This window comes from Ammodytes marinus, assembly GCF_949987685.1.
Source record: "Ammodytes marinus genome assembly, chromosome: 10".
NCBI lineage: Eukaryota > Metazoa > Chordata > Actinopteri > Uranoscopiformes > Ammodytidae > Ammodytes > Ammodytes marinus.
Window position 1 is genome coordinate 9356553 of NC_137214.1, and position 21565 is coordinate 9378117.

The 21565-nt window shown below is 44.0% G+C and overlaps 1 protein-coding gene across 1 annotated transcript in view; it reads right to left on the reverse strand.

Moving 5' to 3' along the window:
• The window catches only part of LOC307256231 (ras-GEF domain-containing family member 1C-like), a 24013-nt gene extending 8716 nt beyond the window's left edge, over nt 1-15297 (reverse strand). The window contains exons 1-2 of the mRNA XM_080035132.1: nt 14975-15297; nt 1-215 (exon numbers count right to left, since the gene is read on the reverse strand). The exon at nt 1-215 is cut by the window's left edge and continues 7 nt beyond it. Coding sequence (XP_079891258.1) covers nt 1-209 — 209 coding nt within the window. The 5' untranslated portion in view covers nt 210-215; nt 14975-15297. The remainder of the gene's footprint in view (nt 216-14974) is intronic.
• Nucleotides 15298-21565: the final 6268 nt, after the last annotated feature.

Sequence of the window (21565 nt, forward strand, 5' to 3'; positions counted from 1 at the left end):
TAGTAATCGGCAGTGGGCACCAGGTTCTGGATGAGTGTGTCCAGGGAGGCGGAGGTGATCTGGGGTCCATCAGCCAGGCCGGCCCCGGGGCCCGGGCCCTCCTGAGGGGCCTCCTCCTCCTCCTCCTCCCCAGGCTCAGCACAGGCCAGATGAGGGCTGAAGCCACTGGGACCGCTGTACATGGTGCCTGAGCACACAGTCTGGGGCATCACTGTCTGAAACACAAAAGAGACAGAAAGAGAAGAGTCAGCAGAATGTAGGACAGGATGAGGAAGTTGAGTAGCATGAAATGGACACTCAAGCGCATTACGGGTAGAAGGTAATTAGATTTGGGGCGAGAGGAAATGAATTTAAAAGGAAATGTTGCTCACATTAGGTGTCTGGCACAACTACTCCACTTCTAGCAATTGGTGGTAATGGTTTGATGGGAGGCAAGCTCCCAACAGCTCAATAGAAAGATCTTTGACTGGATTAGTGAGAGGAAATCCTTATTGTCTATATGATCAATACAGGATACAGTGTATTAGCGCTGGAATGTGTTGGTCAGTTGATGTTTGGTAGGAACCTAAATGATTTAAACACAGTCAATCGACTAGAGCATTATGTGAAGCAGACTATGACCAAAAAGTCAAAGATCTCTATGTGCACAGTTAGGTTCAGCTATATTCCCAGAAACAGACAGGATTATTAGTAGAGAAGAACAGATTGTATATTATGTGATTTAGGAAAGATTGAAAGTGAATATCATTATTGCTCTTTAAGTGTAGCAGTGTAGCACTGGGAGATTAACCGATAATTCAATAAAAAATGCATAGAATTAAAGCACTCATACAGCAGGAGACTAAATGCTACCCACAATAAAACAGAAGAGGAAGAGGAACAGCCAATCATGTTGCAGGAATAGGCAGGCTTGAGTGAAGGGCTTGTAGTTGGGGTGGAATAAAAATATATGCAAAATGAGTCAGACAAGCATAAAGGTCACTGAACTTCAGTAGTATGGAAATATTTGGGCTATTTATTACCATCCAACAACAAAACAGAGCAGCTTATACTGCAAACTGTGCAGAAGACACGTGGCTGTTAAAACGGGAAAACACACCACACACATTTTCCATCATCTGAAACAACATCAGTTTCTAGAACAGGCAGAAAGGCAGACATTACAGTCCCCCAACGTGTGTTTTTAGGCCAGGCCAGTAAGTGATGACCCAGCAGAAAACTTTCATATCAGCATTAGTCTAAACCACAATTAACTTTCACTCAGTAGGAAAAAATCGGCCTTAAAACTTGAGATGTATAATTATTTCACATTTATCGTGATAATTATCCATAGGCCTCTATAGACTAATAAGAACTTTTTAATCATTATAACATTTATGGCCATATCGCCAACATCTAAATATGTGTTTCAGTGGAACAGCTTTCAGTTCCGATGAGGTCTTTAGCTGTGTTTAAAGGGATAGTTCGGTATTTTTGAAGTGGGGTTTTAAAAGTTTCTTATGCATAGTTAGTCTGTTACCGTATTAATTAATTAATTGTAACAATATTTATTTTTTAGGTAAGCATTTATATATTTGAAAAAAAAGTTTTTCTTCTGGCCCCCTCTGAAACAGTGCAAGGCCGACTTCTATACAGCAACTTCTCTTCCAAACTCTTTAAAATGACTGCGCTGACAGCCATCTCCATAAGGTAACATACTAACTATGCATAAGTACAACCCCACTTCAAAAATACTGAACTATCCCTTTAAAGAAGGGAAGCGTTCTTGTCCTTGTTCTCTTGTACAGTAGGTACATGTGGGCTGGGCACTTTGCATACGCACTAGACAACAAAGCATCAATCTATCTTTCACACTCTCACTGCAATCTGCCTCTCTCATTTACCCTGAACTCTCTAACACACTCCTCTCTTTTTACTGTCTTCTGTTCATCCTCCTAGCACATCATCATATCCTATTCACTCTCATTCCAACAGCTGCCCCGGTCTCCCACATCCACGAGACAGAGAAAATATGGGTCACTCAGTGTCGCCAGGGATACTGTAGCTGCCTCCAGTCCTGCCCCGTATGGGTTTCCCTTTTAAGAAAGCTTCGGGTTACACATTTTAAAAATTCAACGCCATCGTTCCCTCGATGGCCCAACACTGCAGCTGTAGTGGAAAGATACATTCCACTAGAGTAGAGATACTAGTACGGATACAGAGAGCATTGTGATCCTCAGGGTCTTATCATCATCATCATCACCTAAATGTCATCTACGTTCAACTGATAAATCATGGACACATGTCTTTCATTAGTTTTAAAATGGCACGGTAGAACAAAAATTAAAATATTGGTTAAAATAAAGGAGATAAAGGAGAAAAAATGCAAAGTAATTCAATTTAGAGATAACAAGGGGAGATTAAACTACCACCACCACTGTGAATATGAAGTATGAATTTTCTTCTATGCTTGTTACCCACGCTATATGACCATATGATTGGGCGGAAGTGATCCAGCCTCTAGTCTGCTATGTAAGGAATCACAGCCGTTCACTCTGTTTGATTGTCTTTTCAGTCAAGCCTCAGGAGTCACGACAAGGGCAGCAAAACCACTTGCTGACAGACCTTGAGCAACATGCAGGAAGTCATTTCAGATGTAAGCACTTTAGCACGCCACATTCCTCCTACATGCTTGTTGCACAGAAAATACATTTCAATTTCATAGCAGGAACACTTCTGAGAAATGGCCACATCGGCAATCTTCCTAAATCACTCGAGTTAAAAACCTATAGAAATGCTCTAGGTTTGCTGCAATCGTTGTATCCTCCGGTGACCTTCAGGTTCCTTTCCCCCTCATCACCCCTCCTATCTGCCCCCTGGATTAACTGTCCGGGGTGTCACAGGTCCCTGGGGGGGGGTGAGAGGTCAACCGCATACTGCCGTGCGGAAGCGTTACTCATGTCTCAAGTTCCCTGTGCCATGGGTTCAGATTTCCTTTGTTCTGCCGGAGCACTCCTTCATGCACTTGTCCACAACTAAACACAAACACACGAGGCTGGGGGGATGGGGAGGCTTTCTGTGGCCTCTTTTACAGCCTCCCTTCCAACTTGTACCGCTGACACCCATGGCCATGTCTATCATTATACAGTATGTTATGTGTGTAAGGGGGCCGATGTTATGTTGTATGATCCGTTTAGATTTTATCATGACTCCTGTATTGCACCCCGATTTGTGAAAAAGTCTAAATATTGAAGCTATACAATACCATACGCAATCGTCTTCCAACAGGTCCATTTCTGGCGGACATCCACTATATATAATGTAGAAACATGGTGGTGCGCCCCACTCCTATGTAGATATAAAAGGTTCATTCAAGAGATTATACACTAATTAAAACACTATTAAATATTATATTCCATTTCTACAAAGTCTGTTCTGAAAGACAGCAATTCCCCTTACACACTGCACCCTTAAAACAGTCTATTTTCCACGGTTAGACATCAGTTGAAAAATATGGCCGCTATAATCTAAAAAACTTGTTTCCTTATTTGAGTGTTTTTTCCCCACTATAAAAGTGATTGTCACTGTCTAGATTGGGTTCCCAAAGGGGCAAGCCCAGGGTGCCCTTGCAGTGACCTCCACTAGATTGGATTACAACATACAGTATAGCCACACAGAAGACATGGCACAGAAACACAGAGAAATTGACAAATCCAACAAGCCTCTGCAACAGCACAGACGCAGTGGGAAAGCAAAGCATTATGGCAACTAGAAGGAACTTCCTCTGTGATAGGCCTGAGCGGAAAACAAACTCTGCTCAAGTCCTGGAGTATATCTGTGAGTCATCACACACACACACACACACACACACACACACACACACACACACACACACACACACACACACACACACACACACACACACACACACACACACACACACACACACACACACACACACACACACACACACACACACACACACACACACACAGCGGGTTGGTATTCATGAACGTACTGAGAGATTTATTCTACGTGCCCACACTGGCAATGGTTTACTCAGTCTTTGGTGATAATCTCCACTCTCCTTATTTCTCCCGGTTGCTTCCTCCTGAGCTCTCCTCCTCCTCCCTGCAGCATTTCTCCAACTCTGATATATCACTTCATCACCGCTCTGCATGTCTCACAGTCAACATCCGACTGTCTGCATTGTATGGGCCAGAGAGGTCGGTCAGGTTACTCTTCTACAGATGAGTATGTCTTATGGTATGACACACTCTGCTTCCTGTTCAGGAGCTGGGTTTCCAAAAAGGTGATTGAAAGGCCAAAACAAATTCTAATATGCAAAAATGTTTAAATGTTTACGCTCGCTTGAGGTGTTTTTTAGAGATAAGTTCTGACGTACTGAACATTGAACACACGTGAATGATGAGCTTTGTCGTCTGTGTCCATAATCTCAGCATAATGGTTTAGGAATGGTTTATGTATACACACACACACACACACACACACACACACACACACACACACACACACACACACACACACACACACACACACACACACACTTGCAACCAATTCCTGCAGACCTCTCTATGTTTGTTTAGTTTATGGTTTGTGATATCTACTTTTTATTACAGCCATGGTATGGTTCTTCGCCTATGCCGCTATCTTCTGTCGAAACTAGTAGAGATTATCAGCTTTTTGGCAAACTTCCAAGAAATTCGCTTCACATTGACAAGTGGCAATTGAGCACTAAAAATGGACAGCTACTTCAAAGAAGATATCATGGATGACTACTTTTTATAGCGTCTTATAACAATGCGACGAAGAAGTCATCCCCAGCTGTACTCTATGTATACATTGCTTTCATGCCTCATGATAGGCCAAGCTCCCCCAGCGCCTGTCACATTGCATCAACGCCGCATGAAAAAGCACAAGGAGAAAGAAGCAGCTTAGAACAGGTGAGTAGTGGTGTGTGCTCTAATCCCCCCTGAGATCTCCAACAGTGGCCCTGCACTCTGTCTAGACAGCTGGGGGAGTTTCATTGTTTGGGGCCCTTGCAGCGTGCATGTGTACTTGTGAGTGTGAGTGTGTGTGTGAATGTGCAAGCGTTGTTTTTTGTCTTATGATTCTGTCAGGCTGTTATCATTGCCATCAGGGAGGGGATCCTTCCGCCTGCTTTGTTCTACCGTGATTAACAGAACGACACAGTCTGGGGACGCACAATCTCTATCAGCACCCTTGACTGTCTAGCTGTGAGTGTGTGTGTGTGTGTGTGTGTGTGTGTGTGTGTATGTATTAGAGGTGTGTGTTGATGAAACAATGGCATTCCTGACGCGACTGAAGCAGCTTGACGCTGTCAAACAGCATCACAATTCAGTTAATCTCCGGTTTCCTTAAGCCATATCCATCTCGGTCTCTGTAAAACCTGTTTCACCACATAAACAGTATTACTCACACCTACGTTTGTGTGTGTGTGTGTGTGTGTGTGTGTGTGTGTGTGTGTGTGTGTTAAGGAGAATGGTGACACAGCTGCTGACAAATCTTTTCTGTCACTAAGAGATGAATAGATGAGGACAGCCAGGATTAGAGATGGCTTTCCCTTCAGACTGAAGACGCTTTGTTAGAAGAAATCAAAGCACTGTGACCTCTTTCATTAAGGAGTCAAGGGTGAAAGGAGAGTTAAGGCTCCTGTGTGGGGGAGGATGGATCCATAGTCTAAAGACACTCTGGGGTTGTTGTTGTTGTTGTTGTTGTTGTTGATGATCGGACTCTTTTGTAAAGGTCTTCAAGAGAAAGACTTCATAAGATCCATTAGGATAACAGGTCACAGTGGACTTTGATTGGCTGGCACCGCTGGCCTTGTCTAGCCATCATCATCCCAGTTAAAGTTGAAAGGTGCTGTGAGTAAAGGCCATTGCGTTTGTCCGCTCTGTGCTAGAAACATGGCGGTGCAATATATGATGGCGCGCCCCCATGTAGATATAAAAGGCTCATTCTAAGGAAATAAAAGCAACAACTTTTATTTTCAAGTGATTATACACTAATTAAAACATACTTAAGAATATTACACTCCATTTGGTCTGTTCTGAAACACTTAAATTCCCTTTATACAAGGTTCCTTACAAAACAAGATACGTGACTACAGGTCTGTATCCTAGAGACCAATGCTTTTTATAGCAGGAAAAAAAATAAAGAATTGTTTTTTTGTTTTTTGTTTTTTGTTTTCTCAGTAAACCCTTTGACTCTTCACATTTGATTAATTGAAGAAAGGTATATATTCATATTTTACAATCCCCAACATTACCTGAAGTTTTCTACCAACCCCCAAACAACTATTTTCTTTTTTCTCTTTGTTCAACAGCATTCTTCCTCTGGCTTGAAGTGTGTTCTCAAAGTGTGCTTTCATGTTCTGGAGGGTACAGCAGATACACAAAGGCCTACAAAATCCATTCCTGCACCAGAAGACCTCATTCAACTGATAAGGGGCATAGGGTGCTGTACGGTGAATAGACCATTGCTTTCCTATTGCTTTCCAGGAAATGTTCAATTATAATATATATACTGTATATATAATATAATTCTTTTCTGACATATTTATTTTTATATAGGTGTTTCTTATACACTGAACACCTTTACTTTCACAGAGAGGATACAGCATGTCAACACTGAGAAACACCTCAAAGCGAGTGTGAAACACAGATGTGACGCAATGCTATTCTTAGAGGAGCGGCACATCATCAGAGGGGTGAAGCGCAGCAAATATCCGGGATGGGTATTGCGGTAACGTTTTGTTTTGTTTCTGCAGTTGCTTCCTGGTTTCAGAGAGATAGAGGGAAAGGGGAAATAAAAGGACTGTTGTAAATACTGCATCTACCTGCCTCGCACTGGGATGTGATGAGTATAAGAATAAAATGTTAAAAAAAAGATTGTAGAGAAAAGTCTGCTGTGTAGGGGGGTAAGAGGGTGATATCCCTACCCCCACCCTCAGGATAGTGTGTGTGCAGACAGTCTATGAATGTCGAATGCACCTCCATTCAGACTCATTAAACTATTTTCGTACATCCTATGACTCCCTCCTTCCTCAACAACTCATTTACATACAGTACCCTCACACTTCCTTTCTAAGTTAGGATCCACATTTTCGCTCCATCAACACATTACAGTATCAACACCTTATCTATTTTAGGACTAGGCTCTAAAAAAGCTCATTTTGTTTCCACCCCAGGAACTTTCTGGAACTAGGAACTTGTCTCTCTGCTAATATAGATAAATAATCTGTTGACCGTCATATTGACATCATACCGGCAACATTCACTCTAGTAGTTTCATCAATTCTGGTGCGTCATTCAAAATAAAGCCTCCCATAAGCGTATCGATGCGAAAATAGCTAAATATCTTTATATGAAATTAGGCACCCCGATGTCTGTCAAAACTCAACACAGTAGTGTGTTGACATGCGCAATGCAGTTACTTTCCCTGCTTTTCTATAAGTCATCGACCTGATTCTCATAACCATACTGGGACTTACGGCAACAATTGGCCACATGGACTTTTTAGTTTCTTTGAAGGGGAGAACCTGGAAGTAAAAGTTCCTGGTACTTTTGGAGGAAAAGCAGCTCAAACCCATCTATTCAAACACCGACTACATCATATAACTCCCAGGCTCCCTCCTCAACAACTCATATACGTACTTTCTCACACCTCCTTTCTAATTTAGGATCCACATGTTTGCTCCTTTAACACATTACAGTTTTCAACACCTCATCTATTTATGGACAGCGCTCTCAAAAAGCAGAACAGATCCTTGCTTATTTCTGAGCCTGACACTGTTTTGTGTGCCTTTAGAGAGTTGCAGCACTGGCCTAAATCTTCTCCACAGTGTTCTTTGAAAGCTAAAGTGATGCAGTAGCAGAAAATAACTGAGTGTGCTCGTGACAGGGGGTTTAAAATACAGTAAACGCCTCTTTGTCATCCAGCCTCTCACTCCCGTTTCACCCTCAACATGTCCCTTCAATAGCCCTCCCTCCTACTCCTCTTCCTCCATCCCTCTCTCTCCACGCCCTACTTTACACACTGTACAGATGGCCCAGCAGCAGCCCTGCTCTGCTAGCGGGAGCTGCTGGCATGAGGGGAGGCTTCTTGGCCCCCTGCCCCTACCATCATCCCCAGCCTCCCAACAGGAGACCGAAAATGTATTGGCAACCAGTCTGAATTGCCGAGGTGCAAAAGGGGGGCAGAGCCAACATGGCTGCTGAGCTGCACGGTGGCTGGCTGCCTGGCACCGCTGACAAAATAACCGCACATATGTCACAGCACACGCGTTGCTACAGAATGAAACCAACGCACTACTGTCGGTTGATGGTTTGTGTGTTTGGGGAGGGAGTGTGAGGCCGAAAACAAATGACTTCATTGTGCCTTGAAAAAACTAACACATGCATGCACACTTGCACCCACGCGAGAGCCAAACACAGGATTGAGTTACTGTTGAGGCATTCCAGCAGCACCCCACCCATTCCCCAGCCTCCCTCTGTGGTATACGGGCCTGACAGTGGCTGGGGAATCACACTCGCGGCTTAAAAAGGACACGCTTACCAAAATCTCTTTCATTGGAATTCCCCCCACCTCTTTTAGTGTGTGATCAGGGGGTCATGCTGACATCCTGGCACCTGTTCCACACCCACCAACCACCAGCTCCATCAGTCCCATTGAAAAGCTCACTGGAGAATTCTCTCCTCCGCGGACACACCCTGTGCATGCATGTATAGCCAACGACCTCATTCCTGAGCGAGTATGGACACAGTTGCGCGCACACATTTGTTTATGTTTCAGTGTGTGTGTGTGTGTGTCCATGTGTGTGCGTGTGTGTGTGTGCATGTGTCCGTGTGTGTGTGTGTGTGTGCGCGCTTGCAAAAGGGTTAAAGGAGTCAAAGTGTATCTAAGTCCAAGACAAATGAAGTCATTTCAGAGACGTGAATGCAACATCTGTCCTACTGCTCTCCAAGGGGTGTGGCTGTATAACAATGTTTTCTCACATTTTGAACAAAAACAGAGTGATAAAAAAGCTAGATGCAATGACCGTGCCCTTAAAGGTGGAGTCAGCGATTCTGAAGAATTCTTGTTGGTAAGGCACCATTATGCACTGACTTCCCTCTTTCCAACCACTTCACATGTGTGAGAAATACACTGAATCCATTCCCCTCCTGTTGAGAGTGGATGGAAATGACATTCTAATATGAATTGAAGGGCTTTGACAGTCGATGGGTCTGGGCAATTAATCAAATTACTATAGATAATTGGAGTCGAGCACTGATTGGCTCTTGGTGGAGGCACGCATCTGAGGCTCGAGTGCCCTCAATCTGTCATTCACAATGGTCATTACACTTTAAAAAAAAACAGTCATGTATAATTCATAATATTCCAATGTACAACGGCTGTTGATGCGATGCCTTGAATGATTACATTTGAGGGGGAAATTCAGACAAGACTGATTTTGTCTCTAAACAAGGCTTCATTTTCCACAAGTGGCACTTAGAGAAATTACCAGCTGCAGCAAGATGGATGGAAGAATATGCGATGGGGAAAACATGGTGGTGTGATTATGAGCATCCAGGAAGATAATCAAAAGAATGAATGAAACAATGTGCTGCTATACCTCAATAGTCTTTCAAACTCTATTTAAAATGAGCCTGTTCATCCAAACACCCACTCAGCATCATTGTATTAACTCTCAATCATAAAAACCTGCACAATATCCGCCGCCAACACAACTAATGAGCGACACGGCAACAGATGCAAATCTAATAACCAGACGTTACACATTTCAATCACTGGCTGTCTCATTCCCTGTTAGTGTACATCTATCCTCCCATTACAGCCAACATAGGCAGAGGACGCGCCGTGTGTCATTGCTGCTGATGTATGATGTCGAAAGCATACTAATTAGTGTCGAGGGATTGCATGGCCCCATGGTCTGTTCACATGCCATGCCCCGTGCATTTTCATATGATTAGCCGCAGACATGAGGTCAGCATACATGCTTCATTAATCCACAGCTAATTATATTTGGACACAAACATAATTCAAATCTCATGTTTCTGTCCATAATGCTTTCTGAAATAACACTGATCCCTGAGCCAAGCTAGAACATGGTGCATTCATATACTGTAGTATTAAATAGATTTCATGATGCATTAATACCTTCTGTGCATTCGACAGTCGTTCTATGAATTACAGCAATACTAGCACCACCACAGCAGACTGGTGTTAACAGATTATCAGGGGAATTCCCAGTGGGGCAAGATGGCGCTAATACATATATCAACATATTTGGTCCATTGACTGCTATAATTAACACCCTATTCTTAGAGTGGAACCACGTTACCAACCAGTCAACCAGTTGATAATGATTGTTCAGACCTACTTTACCATTGGTTCCATCCTTTTGCAATCACTGTCACTAACACTTGCACTACCTAAATATTTATTTCTTTGGTCCTTGTAAAACTTGGAACATTCAATATGTGCAATACTCCACTATTACTACTCAGGTGCATGTGTGTGTGTGTGTGTGTGTGTGTGTGTGTGTGTGTGTGTGTGTGTGTGTGTGTGTGTGTGTGTGTGTGTGTGTGTGTGTGTGCGTGTGTGTGTGTGTGTGAGTGAGTGTACACACACTGCTTTTGGTTTAATAAAGCTGCTTTTTCAGCAGTTTTTTTTTCCGGATCCTCTCATGCATTGCGCCTAAATTTAGTTGTATGGTAGTACAATGGCAAAAAGGATTTCTAATCTAGATTTTCAGAGAACCACAGCTGATAGATGAGTTTCACTACCCATATCAAAATAACTTACATAAGGATTTATTTTTACATTCAGCGTTTCTGACCAAACACATTGCGTGTATCCATGAGGTCTAATAAACACATTGAATTCACTTCCCTCTTTAAATCCTGCATTGCATGTAGCAAAGCTTCCTTTTTCTCCATTGCCTTTGCCTCTGCACTGCTATGCTTCTCTGTGCCTTTCTGACACTGCCTGTTGATTAACAGGATTGTGTGAAGACATCGGCAGGAATGTGCATTGTGTGTGTGTGTGTGTGTGTACATCACATGTGTGTGCAGAATACAAACAAACCAGGGACCTACCCATTCAAAACATTGCTCCATAGCACGGATACCAGTCAAAAACTCTACACTTCCCTCATGTTAAAACGTATCTGGCCTGGTCTGAATTCCCCAGCTCCCCAGCCTCATAAACCAAATCAAATTCTCATAAAAACGTACAGTCCACACACGATGGGGAAAATGATGGTGGAGCCTATATACTGTATATGTGATGGAGTAAATCTATATGCTTGCTCCAGTGGTTTATTGAACACACCGGGGATCCAATCATATGTATTTGCCCTTTTTTGAACAAGCCAATCCATAAAGACAGACTGTCGATAGCTGCCTACATATGACAGCATGCAGGGCCAAGCAGGTGGGGGGGGGGGGAGCTAAGAGCATTGCCATGGAGCCAAAGCTCCTGTTGGGAACTAATTAGATGCCTGTTGAGGCCCCACTGTGACACCCCCACTCTTATCATTCTTATTCCATTAAAATCCCTTCTTCCTTCTTCCTTCCCCCTCACTCTTTTGCTCCGGAGACACAGCAGGTGGCTGTGACTAGAGAGATTCCACATGTGAACCCTATGTGCCCCGGCCTGTCGGCGAGATCACCTATCATCCAATGGCAAAGGACACTCAAAGGCTGGTCAGGTACACAAGCGGCCATGTCAACGTTCTGACCCTTATTCAAACCAGCTCCCACAGTGCTGTAGAACTGTTTATGCAAGGAGTTTTCTTTTAATCTTATTTGTTGAAATGGTAACTTTGGGAATTTCCCCATTTCACACTTATATTGAATAGATGCATGAATACAAATGAGTCATGTATAAAATGAAGTCTTCCTTTCCTATAATTATCTATTTATTTGACTATTTATAATCCGTTTCCTTTCATTGCTATGGACTTTCCCTATACGAGAACTTCTCTAAATAGAAAATAAAAGACCAACATAATATTGTTCTCTTCTGACTGATCAGTCATACATCCATCCAACCAATGAGAGAGGAAAGGGGTCATGCTCATGTGCGATAGACAATCACACAGTGCACTTGAATTTCTGGTGTCCCAAGTAAGAGAGGTGCCCGTAGGTCGGATGTCGTAGTGGATTCCCTGTTTTTGACTGATCCGCCACATAGCCGTAATGTCTGCAGAATGGAATACCGTGTGTGTAACACTTCCCCCATACAACCCCCCCACACACACACACACACACAAACACACATCACGCACGCACTCCACACACAGCCATAAACCTTGTGGAAGCGATAAAGCTGTCATTGCTACCAGACTAACAGCTACTGTGTTTACCTCCCTGTCGACGTGGCCCAGACAGACAGACCCTTCCCCACACCCCCTCCTCTCTCCCCAAACACACACTCACAAAAGACTGTCATTCTAACTCTATGGGAACTTCCCTCTTACAATCTCACGTTAAGCCAAAACGTTGCCCTCATTAACGGCACACCTGTCAGTCCCTGCAGACCTGGCCTGAATGTGAGGGAACATGTGCTTTAGCCTACAGTCTGTGTCTGTACCTGCACACTTGTCACTTCTGACAGCCCCCCCCCCCACCCCTTTTCCCTTAGCTATGGGTGACTCTTGCCTGTATACTGTAGCCTATGACCCGTATCTACTGTACTGTTAGAGCCAGCTGTCATTTCAATTCAAAGCCATTCCGTTCGCCAAGGGCAGCAACTATACTGGCTTTGTTCCAAGGCAGGGCACAGGCGAGCTGGACCGAATGTAAGTGAACCCAGGAGAACACAAGGTGGAACCGAAGGAACCGCACAGGGGTCTAAATGGCTGGAGGACAAAGTCAAAGGGCGCATACATATGATGGTCCGCCATGGAATAATTCAGTGCTTTTCTAGGGCAGAGAGGAGAGGAGTGGAGAGAACATCAAAGAAAGTAGATGTGCAGCATTTTTTTGTCATTTCACAAAGGAAGCTGTCATTCTGAAAGCCTGAGAAAAAAAAGGTTTGTTTTTCAACCCCTCTGGGCTTACAGAAGCACATAACTGCTGCCAGTGATGGTGTGAGTGAGCAAACACACATTTCCCAGGGTTGCGTGTGTCCTAAACAGAGGGGGGGAGGGGGTTAATAAAAGGACCAAGCAGGGCCAAGTGTTAAAGGTGGAGTCAGCGATTCTTGTTGTCAAAATCACTTTTTGACAAAATGCACACGATTCGGTACCTGTCTGGAGTTAATACACAGCCTGTGCTCTGTGTCACTTGTCATTAAACAAAGGAGTTTTAAAGAGAGTGGGAGAAGAAAGCCGCTTTACTGGTAATATCAACAACACCGGCTAGAATTTCTCCCCGCTCCCCTACCTATCTGGTTTCTTCTGACAGAGCCAGCTTTACTTTCATGCACCTTAAAAGCTGCAAGAGACAGATAATAAAAAACCTTTTGTTGTTTGTGTTTTTCTTCTTCACCGGTGAGCTGTGAAAAGCTGGGCGATTAAAGGGGCTGCTCGACAGCTCTTCTTGGATGCCTTAGCGGATGGATCAGATTGTTTTAATTCAGTGCAAGGAGAATGTCAACAGTGCCACACCTGTTCAGTCTGTACTAGCTCCCAGGGAAAACAACAAACACCCCGGCACTGCACTGACTGCACTGTGTATATGCACGCAGAGACAGAATGGATCAACAGAGCCAGGGAGTGTGAGAGAAAAATCAGCAGTGAGTTTACACACAGGATTACACGTTAATAATTAAACAAAAAAATCAGATAAGCTTGGCACCATGTCGCCAGTTTAGCAAGCCCAGTCAGTAGCAGCAGCAGCCCCCTGCCTGACAATCGTCTTTCTTTTCAATTCTATCCATCGACTATTGCAATGTCACCTGCCTGACATGCTCAATGTCCTCCGCTGTAAACGTGTCAGAGGCAGCATAGACGCAGTGACTGGATCCCTCACACACACACACACACACACACACACACACACACACACACACACACACACACACACACACACACACACACACACACACACACACACACACACACACACACACACACACACACACACACACACACACACACACACACACACACACACACACACGCCCTGTAGAACAGACCACGACGCCGCTGACTCATGATGCTTTCATCGTAGTAAAGTGATGCAAGCGGCGCTCCAGTATCTCCAACGCGATAAGGAATTATGATGTCACCACTGTTGCTTAAAGTTCTTACCACGGTGTATCGGGTAATACCTATGCATATTTTATTTTACATGATTCTATTCAATGTGTTATATTTCATTTACAGCATTGTATTCCATGTACACTATTGTTTTCCATCTACAACCTCCATGTCCGAGGTATTTATTTGCACTATGCCATTGCAATATTTTGGTGTTTATTTAGGTATTGGGTAGCTCTCTTCACTTGTGTTTCTCTAATGCATACGTTCTTCTTCTGTTATATCCTATTGCATCGTCGGAGTGAGCCTTCTATTCAAGAATGTCATTGCCAAAGACCACTGCTGTAGGCTAGTTGTATATGCATATCTGACAAATGAACAATCTTAAATCTTGAGTTCTTACTTTGACGACCACAGTGTTCCGGTCACAGTAAACAGAGCGTGTGCGTGCACGGCTGATCATGAAGCATTTTAATTAGACCTCTCTTGCGCTCAAAGACTGACTGACTCTCACACACACACACACACACACACACACACACACACACACACACACACACACACACACACACACACACACACACACACACACACACACACACACACACACACACACACACACACACACACACACACACACACACACACACACACACACACACGCACACGCTGTGGGCGTGTGCGCAATCTCAATACGCAAATACGGTAGTAGTGGGTAAACCTTGCTCTTTCGCTACTTACCAGCACTACACTTTGATGCCCATCTTTTCCTTTTACGATTTGTATCCGATGTCAAATCAATAAAGCAGCCGCTCCAGATATTCCCAAAAAAAAGAAATGAGCGTTTAGAAAAACAGCCTGGTCAGCTGGAGAAGTAGAGCCGGACTCCTCCAGAGGGGCAGCCTGTCGGATTGATGTTAAGTGGAGACAAATGTCTGTTGGTAGAATGCTCTCGTTAAGTGCCCTGGCTTGTGTGGACGGTTGACCAGCGGACACAGAGAGAGAGAGCGCGTCCCTGAAGGCGTGGCGAGCGACCCTGTCCTGCGCCACGGAGACACGGAGGACCGCACAGCACATCCACAAGCACTCAGCGCAAGTGATCAGAGCGGAGGAGAGGAGAGGGAACTACTCACGCACCTGTCAAGTACGCATTGTGATGTGACTTCCGCTCTGCGTTTTCCAAAATAAGACGCTATACTGATTTGAGTCGTGTCCTTCCTGTTTGATTGTTTGTTTGTATTGTACCCTAGTAATGCGTAACCATAGCTGTGCTGTAGCATACTGTTGGTCTGATGGGTTTGCACTGTGCTGGTCGGGGAACCAGCTTGCATGTTCTATCCATACCTAGTAATTTGTGTCTTATATTATTACTTATTATCTATAATCCAGTTTGCCCTTTTAAGAACTGGCTGGTGACAAATTAGCACAAACATATCATTCTGGATTATTAACAGCATCCTGTCTTTCAATTAATGGGCATGGACATTTGCAGTTAACCAATCGGTAACACTTTACAATAAGGTACACAAAAAAGAGTAGTTACTCTTCCAAAAAAGAGTAACTACTCTTTTTTGGAAGAGTAACTACTCTTTTTTTGTGTACCTTATTGTAAAGTGTTACCAACCAATGACACACATAGGGCACCTGAGGCTATATGCGGATGCCCCAACACGTTTTGGGCATTGACGCATGTGCTCACTTTGACCATAAAGAGCAAAGACAATTGCGGTTACTCATACAAATGCTTCCTCTATGTTTTCTAATTTCAGTAAGTGCAGTTATATTGGCATGATAAGTATTATGTTTAACATCATGTGGGCTTTTTTTATTTTGAAGGGACATTTTTTTTTCCCGGTAGTCTATTCTTTCTCTGGTTTGATACTTTTCCTCTCTCCATCTATCTTTCTTTAATGTCACAGGACTATATATTTCAAACAGGAGGCAGAACAGTTATGTCCATTTATCATTCACATGTCTTCTTTGGTCGGCTAATGAGTCATGCCATTCTAAAACAGTCTGAAGCCATGTGCAGGCCAACAAGGTTATCCAAACAGTCATGGGGCAGATTAGACTAAAACAATTGACTCTCGCTTAATTTGTAATGAAATCCTGAGTGACACTCGCTAACCATGACCCCAGGGTGAAAGGGCCACCACTGAATATGGAAATGATACCCTGACATTTGGAGCCAGGCTGCATTTCTTTGAGTTAATTATTACATTCAACCTAATTCAAAAACAACAATGAGGGAATGTCCAAAAACCTCCCTACTGAGTGCACTGAAGATGGTTTGAGGGACTGGGCCGTATACTCATATCCTGTTCATTGCCACGGTGACATGTAAGTTATTGAATGGGAGTCATTTATTCGAGTGGAAGTGTTACAGAGGAAGAGTGAGATAGACAGACTGAGAGAGAAATAATGAAGTGGATGAGATGCACACAGTGGTAAAGGTCCTTGTCGGGCCGTGAGGGGCTGCGTGTGTGAGCCACCTTCCCTGGAGAGTTGACGACTGCTTCCCTATGGGTGAGGGAAGGATGGGTCTGACATTGAAGAGCACACTGACAAAACACACACACACACACACACACACACACACACACACACACACACACACACACACACACACACACACACACACACACACACACACACACACACACACACACACACACACACACACACACACACACACACACACACACACACACACACACACACACACACACACACACACACACACAGGGCTCTGCTACATGCAGGGAAAGGTAAGGAAGGAGACCTTATTGACCTATGTTCATTCCATGACGAGTTGCCTTAACCTCAATGAATAATTCTGGTCTATTACAACAGCAGGTTGATCTTTCTAGAATAGGCCATCATTTGTATTGGTTGAAATGCTATGGTATTTACCAAAACACCATGTGAACATTCATAATGAAATGTCATTAATGTAATTTGCATCTCTATTATCCGTACAGAGGGAAAGTGATAACTTTTTTAAATTGCTGCTAGTGGATGTAAAAACACATTTTGGTATTTCAATGTGATAGTTACTTTTTCAGAATAGTTCAATACTGATGCTCATGTCTGATGAGGTTGTCAGGAAGCAGACGGTATGGATACATTTATCACCACTGACCATTACCACTTTATCTGGAGGAACAACCTAAAGTTAGCTCACATGACATGTTGATAACATAATCTCACTTCACAGGAAAGCTGTGTGCACGCAACTACAGAAAAAACACTAGGCCGAAATTGACACAGAATGTCAATTTTTAAAGCGCAAATGATGTTTTGTGTATGTTTTGTGTATGATCATCCTCTATACTACAGTAGCTATTCTTAATGGCCTGTTGGACTACATCCCATATCGCAGAAACTACCATGGTATGAGCATTTAATACAAACACAGTGCATTTAAATGATAACCTATCAGAAGTAAAATATAAAAAATGTAACACAGCACTAACTACCACCAAATGCCCGACTCCAACCCCTTAACCTAACCGAAACCCCAAAGTCTTGAGACGTAAGCTTGTGGTGACTATGTGTTTTTCCCCAGATTGATGGGTGATTCCCCACAGTGTGAATAATACAAGCACACCCACACACACAAACAAGCACACATACATACATACACACATCTGACTGCCATAATGACTCAGCCATCATATGAGGAAGCACATGGCAATGTTATGATATACAATGACATACGAAAACAAATATGTTTGACAATGTTTCAGTCATTAACCCACTTACTCTGCTCCACTTCACCAGTCTCTTTGATTAGTTTTTGTGTTTGTGTGTATTCATTTGAACAGAAGCCTAGCCTAATGGTTACACAACAGAGCATGGCAGTGGCAGAGTGCACGTGAGAATGGCTCTTGTTTTAGTTTCCAGCAGCAGCCTGTCTGGACCTAGAAGAGGAAGCAGACGCAGGCACATTCAAATGTTTCACGTCGCCTCTGCTCCCCACTCTAGCCTCGTAGGCTCACAGTATACAGCCAAGGTGTTGCCACAGTATCAGTGACAGCTTTCACACTCAAAGTTTGTTTGTTTTACACACACACACACACACACACACACACACACACACACACACACACACACACACACACACACACACACACACACACACACACACACACACACACACACACACACACACACACACACACACACACACACACACACACACACACACACACACACACACACACACACACACACACACACACACACACACCTCCTTTCTCAAATCATTTGCAAGCAGTAATATAACACCCACATTGTGCCTTTATCAAAAAGCTGTTGCTTGGTCCCCGATTGGAGGCCACGACATCCCAGAGAAATGCTGTTAATAAACTTGACAGTTACAGATCGTATCAAGCCCTAACCGCCTGAATACATGATTATGCCATGTGCACAAAGATAGCCTTCTCAGCACCTGAAGCCCTCCAACTGTATGATGTATGAAGCCAATGTAGAAACGTGCTATGCAAATTTCTTCTCAGTTTAGCTTAGTATACCAGAATGAGCTGGTAGCAGTGCAGGTGACTATGCTGAAATATAAGTCTTTACATGCAGGCGTAACCTTAAAACATATAAGCCCCTTTTACACAGCCAGTGAAAGCCGGGAATATGCCGGCCTTTCGGCCCTCCGCCCTGCTGTGTAAATGCGACAGTTGCGGAACGAGGGAAGAAAGGTGCGAGTGATCGTTCCGGGAATTTTACTACCTCGGGGGGTAGTAAGATTCCCGACACGATCAGTTCCGCCTCTCTGTTTAAATGCTCCAGCTTGTTGTTGCGGAACAGGGGGGCGTTTGACGTTCCATAGTCTACGTTCTAAACATGCGACCATGTTAGCAGTTGAAGGACGTGTGTTTAACATTAACCACGGCGGCCTGATGTCCCGTAAAAATCACCAAATAAAAGGAACGGTGTATAATCTAGCTGATCATAAGGTCCGTTGCTCAATCCAAACCCCCGCGCTTCATTTTGCAGAGTGTATGAGTCTATTTCTGCCCAGGAGAAGTTGTACAATGGAAAGCTAGGCTAGGCTAAGTAAGGGATAAAGTATAGCGAACGGGTCACTTGCTAGAAATAAAGACCGACAAGCTGAAGCAGGAGCCCGACGCGCAGCTTGAAGGTCGACCTAGTAACGGGGGAATAGTCTGCTCGCCCCGCTAGACTGTCTGCTTCAGCTGACTGAAGGCTCCGGCTCAGCTGTTAGCCACAGAGCTACTGTTTTGCTAACACATTCCGCCGCCGCTATTATTATCCTAAGTCTGAGCGTATATCCACACTTTATTTCTGTCTACAGTAACGTGACTTCACACACTGTGTGTATGTGTATGTCTGATTGGCAGATCGCTGCCCTCACAAAGAGACTCGCTCACAACCAACCTGTCACACACACACACACACACACACACACACACACACACACAGAGGTGAAGCGGTCGGATTGATTTAGTCAGTTTGGTTAACTGTCCCAGTGATGTTGGACTCAGCGCGTAGCGAGATCAACTGGCACATCGTGGGGACAGTAAAATACGGCCCTCTTACTGCAAGCTCCAGCACTTCTGCTCTCAATTCACCGGCCATTGTTGTTGTTGTAAAGCAGCTGACCGGCGCGGCGCTAAATGTTTACGTCACACCTGACGCTGTTTACAAGCACCTCTTTCATTCCGGAGCGCTGTGTAAAAGGGACTACTGATGCGCCAGCAGGCCGGCGTTGCTTGGTTCTGTGTAAATAACACAGAAGCAAGCAAAGCCGGCATATTGGAGTGATGTTGTTCCGTCAATATGCCGCAATCTCCGTGTAAAAGGGGCATAGACTCAGCGATTCTGGAGAACGCTTGTTGACAAAATCCTTTTTTGTCAAAATCAGTGAATATCTCCTCATGATCCTCTACCCGTCAAGTGTGCGGATGAAAATCTTGTGTTAATACACAGCCTAGGCTCTGTAAGTAGTAATCCTACACATTAGGACAAGAAGCTTGTTACCAAAGATGGCATCATCCACCACTGCCTTGAGTCTTTCCACTAGTACTAATTCTTCAGCTTCTATAGGTGCATTTCCGGCGGACAGTCACTATACTGTATACCAACACGCATAAGGCTGTTTAGTTTGTCTGTTCTGTGGTACTGTAGAAACATAGCGGTGCTACGGCGGCGCGCTCTGCTCCTATGTATACATAAAAGGCTCATTCTAAAGTCATAAAAGAATAACTTTTATTTTCAAGTGATTATACACTAATTAAAACATACTTATGAATTTTATATTCCATTTTTACCTAGTCTGTTCTGAAAAACGCCAATTCCCTAATACACACTGCACCTTAATGGCACCTGAAATATTTCCCCATAAAGCAAAGAGTTATTGAAACTTATAAAAGACTTATCGTTATATTTAAGACTTATGTTTCTCCTGAAGTCCAGTAGCTTTTACAGACTGTTCGTCCCCCATCTCTCTGACTGTTCGCCGCCCCCCCCCCCCCCCTCCAATCTCTGTCTTTCTCTTACAACCCTGTTCCCTTGGCTCTCCTGCAGGGCTCAACATGCCTTCACAGGAGTATGCTCATCGTTTATGCCACTGAAAATGTATTAAAACCACATGAAATTGCATCTGTAACACGTATACATCACTTTTAATTGGGCTAAAAGTTCTACAAAACAAATTAATTTCTCAGTCTAATGCCACACTCATACTGTGCTGTGTAGTCAGACCCTCTTGATCCTGCTGTAAAAGTAAAAAAATAAATGGTTGGAACATTTAAGCAAAGGGGACCTATGATGTAACATGAGGATGTTCTGGAAGAAACTGCTCAGCCAAACGTCCCCATGTGTGCACAAAGACACGGACAGACAGCAAGTTGCCAAAGGATGAGTGGGAGGAAAGTGAGAAACGAGGAGAGGCATTCAGGAGGGAGATGGCTGCATTGAAAGAGCCTGAATAGGGAGCTCAAAGACTTCACAGGACATTTCTTCTCTGAGTGTTCAGAGACCTTTTCCGCCCGTCATTAGTTGGTCCACTGCTACTTTGTGAACGTTGCAGGCTGGCCAAAGTGTTGCTGGTGCCAGATCCAAGTTCTAGTCTGCCACCCTGGGCCATGTCACTCCTCATTCTCCCCCCCCCCCCCCCCCCCAGGCGCCTCTCTGTCTCCTCGGGCGAATGGCTCGGCCTGTACGCCACCCGTCCAATGCCCACCCTTCGTCTATTCATAACAGGGGGATAAACAGAAAGAGGTGTCAAAACAAGAGCGCTCCTTTGTCGTGGTTGTGCAGGAAAGAGAAGTTTGTCTGATGCCCCCAGCAGTATAG